Consider the following 8,474-nt stretch of genomic DNA (forward strand, 5'->3'; position numbering starts at 1 on the left):
GACCGTACACCCTGTCATGCAAAGGCATAGGGCGAGGTTATGGATACCCTCGCACCCTTCGGGCTGGACACCCTAACAGAAGGTACCTCTGTCCGTATATACCGATGTATATACCGACTGCACCTTTTTATTGACCTATCTAAATCTCACATTCATATCAGATCAACCATCGCAGCCCGTCACACGCGCCGGGGGAGGCTGGAGAAGAGCCGGCCAGAGCTGCGGCGGCGCGTGCAGTGCAAGGGGAGCTGCAGACTTGGTCCCATCCTCAAGATTGGTGGCATCACCACGCTTGCGTTGCTTCTTCTCCTCTCCCATTCCGCTGCATTAATGCCCATCACCGATACCTTCCTCCCTCCCTCCCTCCACTGCCTAGCTCGCCTAGCTAGCGGCTACCCTACTGCCACCACCCACCTTTCCGCCCCCCCTTTCTCTTTCTCCGCCCTGCCTGCCGCTGTGCCTTGCTTGCTTCCTCTGCCCACCTCACAAAATTCCCCACCCCTCCGATCCCTCTCTCCCCATATCCGTTCTTCTCCTCGCAAGGCTGCCGCCGACGCAGCCAGATATGCTGCTGCCGGTGCTATTCTCCTCCTCCTTTGCCGATCTCTGCTGCCGTAAGTTACATGCCTGGCACTCCCTTTTATTGTTTGTTTCTTTCTCGTTTGTCTTTTACGCGCTTTCTTGAACTTCAAGTACAGACTTGTCAGTAGTGTTGTACCAGGTCGGGCTCTTCCACATTTCGGTCTCTTGGTTGGCTTCATCATTTACTTCTTGTTGGTCCTCTTTTGGTAGTGATTGTTCCTCGCTTCTTGCTTGTATGTAGCTGTGCAAAGATCTCAAGCAAAAGTGAACTGTGCATGTTTTCAGGGGCTCTGTTTGCTCAAAGGACTCTGCTAGTTCCTACAGTGCCCTTCCCTTTTGTCGAAATCTTGGTCGAGCTATATGCAAAATGTTCCTTTTGTACTGTTGTGGACTTGTGAGTGCGAAAATGATCATCCTTTTGCTTTTGTGTAGCATCCACGATCATCAGTTCATCACTTTCAGCATTTTCTTGGAGTTCATAAGGTTCAGAGCTACGATAATTATGCTTATTAGATTGTGATTAAGTATATTTCATATCAGAAACTTCGGTTGCCGCATGTGCTGTATACTTTTCGTTTCAGAACTGCTTTGCATAAATTCTCACGGACAGCAGTTATTTTGTTAATTTTATTTATGAAATGAGTTTGTCCGTTATTGTTGACTTGCTACACATTTGGTTTTTATTTCAGGTGAGCATTGGGAGGAATCCGTTATTGATACAGTGGAGGATTTTTTTTATTGCTCATGTTATTCGTGCTAATTTGGTCTGACCAAAGCTGCTTTTACCTCTGATTCATGGGCTGTTCAGCTTCCAAATGTTGTTCACAACTGAAGTGTTCTTTGTGCTCAAATGGGTGCCTCAGGCAGACACCTGACTCCCCAAGAGAATCAAGGGGAAAGTCAAGCAGAGGCAGGGGAAAGGCTGATTCCACTGGTTCAGATGACTCTTCTGATGATCTTGGGGAAGATGACGATGCCTTGAACCAAATGAACACTACAAGGGAATCAACTGTTGGCATCAGCCGACTATCCAGGGTCTCATCACAGTTTCTTCCTCCTAATGGTTCGCGCAAAGTTCAGGTCCCTTTGGGTAACTATGATCTGAGATACTCCTTCTTGTCTCAAAGAGGTTACTACCCAGAATCACTGGACAAGCTAAACCAAGATAGCTACTGCATACATACCCCATTTGGAACGAGTCCTGATGACCACTTCTTTGGTGTGTTTGATGGTCATGGAGAATATGGAGCCCAGTGCTCACAGTTTGTGAAGCGAAGATTATGTGAGAACCTGCTCAGAGATAATCGGTTCCATACAGATGCTGTGCTGGCTCTTCATGCTGCTTTCGTGGCAACAAACTCGCAACTTCATGCCGACAACCTGGATGACTCCATGAGTGGTACTACAGCAATCACTATATTGGTCAGGGGTAAAACTATATATGTTGCAAATACTGGCGACTCACGTGCCGTTATTGCTGAAAAACGAGGGGATGATATTGTTGCTGTTGACCTCTCCATAGATCAAACTCCTTACCGGTTTGATGAGCTTGAAAGGGTCAAGGAATGTGGTGCTAGAGTTCTGACGTTGGATCAAATAGAGGGGCTAAAGAACCCAGATGTGCAGTGTTGGGGTACTGAGGAAAGTGATGACGGTGATCCTCCAAGGCTATGGGTGCAAAATGGCATGTACCCAGGAACTGCTTTTACACGTAGCATTGGAGATTCTGTTGCTGAGTCCATTGGTGTCATTGCAGATCCTGAGATTTTTGTTCTGGATCTCAATTCCAAGAATCCATTTTTTGTTCTTGCTAGTGATGGGGTTTTTGAGTTCCTTTCCAGTCAAACAGTTGTTGACATGGTAAGTTACATCTACTATCTGCATAATCTTTACTGCTTGCATCATTCAAAATTCAGATCATTTGGAGCACTCAAAATCCCGGATTGATTCCCTGCAGTTATATGGATGTCTTAGATATGAAAATAATGAAATATTTCCTATTCAATTAGCGAAGTTGCAGTCACCACTCACCATATAGGAACTATGTTGTTGTCCACCTGTGAGGGAAATTCACTATACCTATCATTGTCCCCTAATATCTGTTTTCTGTGGACTTGGTCAAATCCCTCATTTTTAGGAATTACAATGAAGTACTATTTGAATCAAATTTTAAAATCTTTTCCCCTAATAAAACTAAATCTTTTAATGAAGTTTGAAACTATATGGGGGCTAAACTTTTATCCCTATGGTGGTGAATTTGCAGATTTCTAAATACAAGGATCCTCGAGATGCATGTGCAGAAATTGTTGCTGAGTCCTATCGTCTTTGGCTACAGTATGAAACACGCACAGATGATATTACAATCATAGTTGTGCATATTAATGGGTTAACTGATGTATGAAACTATCTTTGTAGTTTCTTTGCATTATTTCCGCACCAATTGTTTCATCAAACTCCCTGAAGAAGCCTCACATATTTTTATGCTCGCTGTTTTACTAGATGGAATCTACCCAGACTGTTACAAAAGTGTCTTTACAACCTTCACATCAAGTAGTAGGAGTGGCAGGCTCTGAATCACCACTAATAGTAACTTCCAATACCAACAATCAGCGTTCCAGACATGATTTATCACGTGCACGATTGAGGGCTCTTGAAAGTTCTCTGGAAAATGGCCAATTATGGGTCCCACCATCTCCATCGCACCGAAAAACATGGGAAGAGCAAGTAAGGTCTAATGTTTTCATCACTACAAACTTCCTCGTTACTTAATATGTTACATGATATCCTATTGCTGACAAACCTCAAATAACACGATGTGAAGGCGCATATTGAGCGGGTACTACATGATCATTTCCTCTTCAGAAAGCTTACTGAGTCGCAATGTCATGTTCTACTAGATTGTATGCAACGAGTTGAGGTGAAACCTGGGGATATAGTAGTGCAACAGGTTATTACCTTTCTATATTTGTTATCTTAAGTGGTTGCATTTTTAGGTTTCTTATAAGTCTGAAAAAGGATACCGTGCGATGCAGGGTGGCGAAGGTGACTGCTTCTATGTAGTTGGTAGTGGTGAGTATGAAGTTCTGGCCATTCAGGTATAAATTTCTAATTAAATTTTTGACATGTGTAAATATGATTTCAGATTGTGAGTTTTGTGCTAGTAGTAAGTGTAAAACTCACCAGTTTTTGTTCAGAAGGATTTTATCAAAGATAAGCAACATATTATTTGTTATCTAAAAGAGCAGCACCTTTTTGGTCAAAATACATGTAGTAGTTTGTCATATATGCTCCTATGCAATATATAAAGCTGCTTGTCTGATCGTTGATGTACAAATTGGCACGCAAAGGGAATGCGCGGAACCTTTGGTCACTTCCTAACTTTTCCAATACATGTCCCTTAGGCTAACTACATTCTGAACTTATTCTGACCATGTGTTTCAACCAAGTCAATTAGTTGATGAAATTCCTCTTTTTCTGATCTTCGTCGCACAATTTTCGGATACTAAGCTGACTTACATGGAACAGGAAGAAGATGGAAAGGAAATAACCAAGGTTCTGCATCGGTATACAGCGGACAAGCTTTCTTCCTTTGGGGAGCTAGCACTGATGTGAGTCCATATGTACAGTTCATTATATCATTATCAGTATCATCGTTGGAAATGTTGTCTTTAATAACAAACAGCATTGGATATCCCTATGAAGTGTAGGTTATTACACCAGTAACACCACTGTTCATCTTAAAAAATTCATGGTCTGAATATTAGTAGGTAGCTATCTGTATCACTGTACTTATCAGTCATGCAGTTTCTATTTCCTCTTGTACTATTACTTGAGGAAATGAGTCCCATTTTCTGCATTCGCCATACTAAAATCCAGAAATAGATATTCACAAACTAACCACTCAAACTCTTTTCAAGAGAGCATGAATCTTTGTCAAAATTTTGGGCTCTCTTGTAATCTGACAAGAATAAATTGATTAAAAGAGCAATAGCATAAATCTTTCTGAATTTAATCTGAATTCCAAAACTTACCATGCTCTCTTGTAATCAATTTATACAGGCTGTACTCTGCTGTTTGATTCATCTAGTCATCATTTATTCTTGTCATAAACAGGCATAATAAGCCACTTCAAGCTTCTGTTCGTGCTGTGACAAGTGGAACATTGTGGGCTCTAAAGAGGGAGGATTTTCGGGGAATTCTGATGTCAGAATTTTCAAACATACCATCATTGAAATTGCTCCGATCAGTAGAGCTGTTTACAAGACTTACAGTGCTTCAACTAAGTCAACTTGCTGAGTCACTTGTTGAAGTATCTTTTGCAGATGGGCAAACAATAGTAGACAAGGTACTTGGAGTGAATAAACAGTTGCTTATGATATCTTTTCAATCATTTGCACTTCTTTTTCTGGTTATCAACCTAGTGGTAACTAAGTGTTTACTCTTGTATATAATTTTTCAGAATGATGATGTCTCTGCATTATATGTGATTCAAAGGGGTCGTGTGAGACTTATATTGGCTGCTGATCAGATGAACTCAGATACTTGGGACCTTGTTAGTGCTCAAACAAAGCAGGCACAAAGCAGTCAGCAAAATGATAATTATGTGGTTGAGATAGATGAGGGAGGACACTTTGGAGAGTGGGCTCTCATTGGCGAAACCATTAGTTTCACTGCTATCGCTATTGCTGATGTGACTTGTTCTACTATTGCAAAGGAGAAATTTGATACAATTGTGGGGCCTTTGCCTAAACTGTCACAAGCAGATGCCAGGTAACGTGTCTGAAATATTTTTTATGGAGATAGGCCGCGAATTGTTGTCAACCATCAAACTTATCCTGTTGTATGGCCTCTATGCAGGACCAAAGAATCTCTGGTCACTAAGAAGAATGTTGCAGATGATGACTTTCCCTTTAGGAGAGTGCAGCTATATGATTTGGTAGGGGGTTAGTACTTCTTTCCTCTTCTCTAGCATGCTTTAGTAGATCTCATTGTGATTCCTTTTTACTGATACTCAGTTGTGTATATGTTTCTCAGGAATGGATAATGTGCATATATGCTGCTGATTGCAGTGAGATTGGTCTCGTCCAAATTAAGGGCTCTGGTATGATAATCAATTCTGCCTGATTATATTGATGTATGTTATGGGAAAATTAATTTTCCTGATAGACACTCCTATGTTTTGGTTAATCACGTTTTGATTTTCCTTTTTCTTGTTTGAATCATGGACCAGACAAGATCAGAAGTTTAAAGAGGTTTTACATCAAGAGAGTACAAGATCTCCATAAGGAAGTACAAGTCTTTGAGGAAAAGGAAATTATGAAAAGCTTGAGCCAATCAACTTGTGTGCCAGAAGTCTTATGCACTTGTGCTGATCAGTCATATCTAGGAATATTGCTGAATTGCTGCCTTTGTTGCTCACTGGCTTCAATACTTCATACACCGCTAAATGAGTCATCTGCGAAGTTCTTTGCAGCCTCAGTTGTTATTGCTCTAGAAGAACTTCATCAGGTGATTAGTGGTTTTCTTCTTTTTTGAGCAATCAACATATGAAACATTATATATTTGGTTTGAGATTTAATTCACAATATGTGTTATGATGATTCTCCTGACATACATACTGATATGTATTTATGCATTTTCAGAAGTCCATTATATATAGAGGTGTTTCGGCAGACATTCTTATGCTTGACAGATCAGGACATCTGCAGCTGGTGGATTTTAGGTTTGCAAAGAAAATGGATGGTGAAAGGACATATACAATATGTGGGATTGCTGACTCTCTAGCACCAGAGATAGTTCTTGGTAGGGGCCATGGATTTCCTGCTGACTGGTAAGTGGTTATTGACCCCTTTCTTACATAAGCATTCCATATCAATGCATCATGTATGTGCTATGAAGTCATGGCAGTCGTTTATTCCCACTTTATATTTCTAATGTGACTGTAGTGATTTCCAAAAGAATGTGTGACATCTCCTACCAACTGCATATGGAAAAATTTGAAAATACTGTTTCCTCATCTAACCTTTATTTATGGAATAATACTGTTTATGCAACGGATGATCAATTTTTCGAGCTGAATATGCAAATTTTGAAATGTTATTTTCTTAAGTGACCTTTCATTCAGAGATTCTGGTAGTTGTTAGCACACATGGCATTTTTTTTCTGTCAGATGCATGTGCCGATCTGGCATATTTCATCTAACAGATTGAAGCATGCAAACTGCAGTATATACCTTCATCTCAGCAAAAATAAATGGAGAGATATACACCTCAAAAAAGAATAAATAATGAAATTTGTGCTGACAGTACTTGAGTGTGTTTTTCAGACACAGAATATTTGAGTGGAAATTATGACAGGCCAATTTGATTTTGTATGATCAGGTGGGCACTTGGAGTCTTGATCTATTTCATGCTGCAGTCTGACATGCCATTTGGGTCCTGGAGGGAGAGCGAGCTGGAACCTGTTACAAAAATTGCCAAAGGCCACCTTGTTATTCCATCAACGCTCAGTGCGGAAGTTGTTGACCTTATAACCAAGGTTATATCCAATCTCGACAATTGCAATTCAACTGTTCATTTATTTTCAGCTTATCCAGATTTCATGCAACAGCGGTACTTAATTTCTTCATGTCATCTTGACAGCTACTTGTGGTAGATGAAAATGTTCGCCTTGGAACCAGTGGTGCTGAAGCTGTGAAAAAACATCCCTGGTTTGATGGCATTGACTGGGAACAAGTAGCATCTGAGACTTATGCAGTACCTGACGAAATCACTGAGCGCATCAATAGCTGTATAGAAACTCTTAATGAGGACTTAACAGCGTCTCCTTCTGTGCCAATTGAAGACCCAGATGATCATATGGCTCCAGAATGGATCCAAGATTGGTGATCTCAGTAGTGGTACGATTATCCAAAGATGGATTTGTTCTAGTCGGCTGTCTATGTCTTTAGATTTTTTCATGGAGCATTCTTATATCAAGTGAAAGAAGGTATACATGTGACTAAATCTAGCTAAGTTAGGTCGAAATTGACAAGGTGTAGATACAAAGATTCCTTTTGTGATCATATATGTCGGCTTGCAACTATCTTATCAAAATTTGGGATGTGCCAAAAAGGGTCCAAATAGGTGCTCAGTCAACAACAAGAGACAGTTTGCTCTATGGATGTTTTGCCTGAGTTCAGCTAGGGAGTTGCCTGTTTGTCTGTCGAGGTGAGCTTGGGAGTTGTACCTTGTACCGTACAATCAGAATCAGGGTTTTTTCAAAACACAACCTTCTTCGTCATGTTGCTGCTTTGGCGGGCTGTACTCAACCAGCTGATAGGAAAAGGTGGAGAATTCCATGATAATTAGTTTCTGGTAAGAAGGTTTTTGGAAAAAAAATGTCGGGAATTCATGTACACGAACTGTTGTTATTTGAGCGGAATAGTTTCATTCCATTAGACTATCTCCAACCGTCGTTCTCTATATCCTTTATTTATAGAATTCTCTACAAGATTCTCTCCTCTATATCTCATTTCTCTCCAACAACGTTCTCTAAATCTTGTTCTCTATACATTAAACCCTATATTAGAAACGTATTTTGTTTCAAATTTTTGTACGTACGTATTTATCATATTTCAAATGCTATAGACATATTTTATTTTTATTTAATTCAGTGTTTAAAACGTAAAGAAAAAATAGAGAAGAGAAGAGAGAATCTCTATATACAGAGGAAACCTGTAGCGTTCTCTATTTTAGAGGACCATTTAGAGAACGCTGCTGGAGCAATAGAGAACGAAATCTTCTCTATATATAGGGTAGAGAACGGTTCAGAGAGCACCGTTGGAGACAGCCTTAGACCAACGGTACACGGCAAGATCGCCTGCCACCAGTTCCTCGACGCCAGGCGGCACA

The 8,474-nt window shown here is 40.4% G+C and overlaps 1 protein-coding gene across 1 annotated transcript; it reads left to right on the plus strand.

Annotated features, from left to right (window-relative positions):
* Positions 1-336: 336 nt before the first annotated feature.
* On the plus strand, positions 337-7,622 carry LOC112884193 (protein phosphatase 2C and cyclic nucleotide-binding/kinase domain-containing protein). The gene is made up of 15 exons (XM_025949558.1): positions 337-614; positions 1,272-2,442; positions 2,846-2,977; positions 3,082-3,306; positions 3,404-3,529; positions 3,615-3,677; positions 4,108-4,190; positions 4,696-4,927; positions 5,042-5,352; positions 5,440-5,518; positions 5,617-5,683; positions 5,813-6,090; positions 6,225-6,412; positions 6,963-7,119; positions 7,224-7,622. Exons 2-15 carry the CDS (start codon positions 1,378-1,380, stop codon positions 7,467-7,469), a joined length of 3,252 nt encoding a protein of 1,083 aa, XP_025805343.1. The 5' UTR covers positions 337-614; positions 1,272-1,377; the 3' UTR covers positions 7,470-7,622.
* Positions 7,623-8,474: the final 852 nt, after the last annotated feature.

Source organism: Panicum hallii, chromosome 1 (genome assembly GCF_002211085.1).
Source record: "Panicum hallii strain FIL2 chromosome 1, PHallii_v3.1, whole genome shotgun sequence".
Lineage (NCBI taxonomy): Eukaryota > Viridiplantae > Streptophyta > Magnoliopsida > Poales > Poaceae > Panicum > Panicum hallii.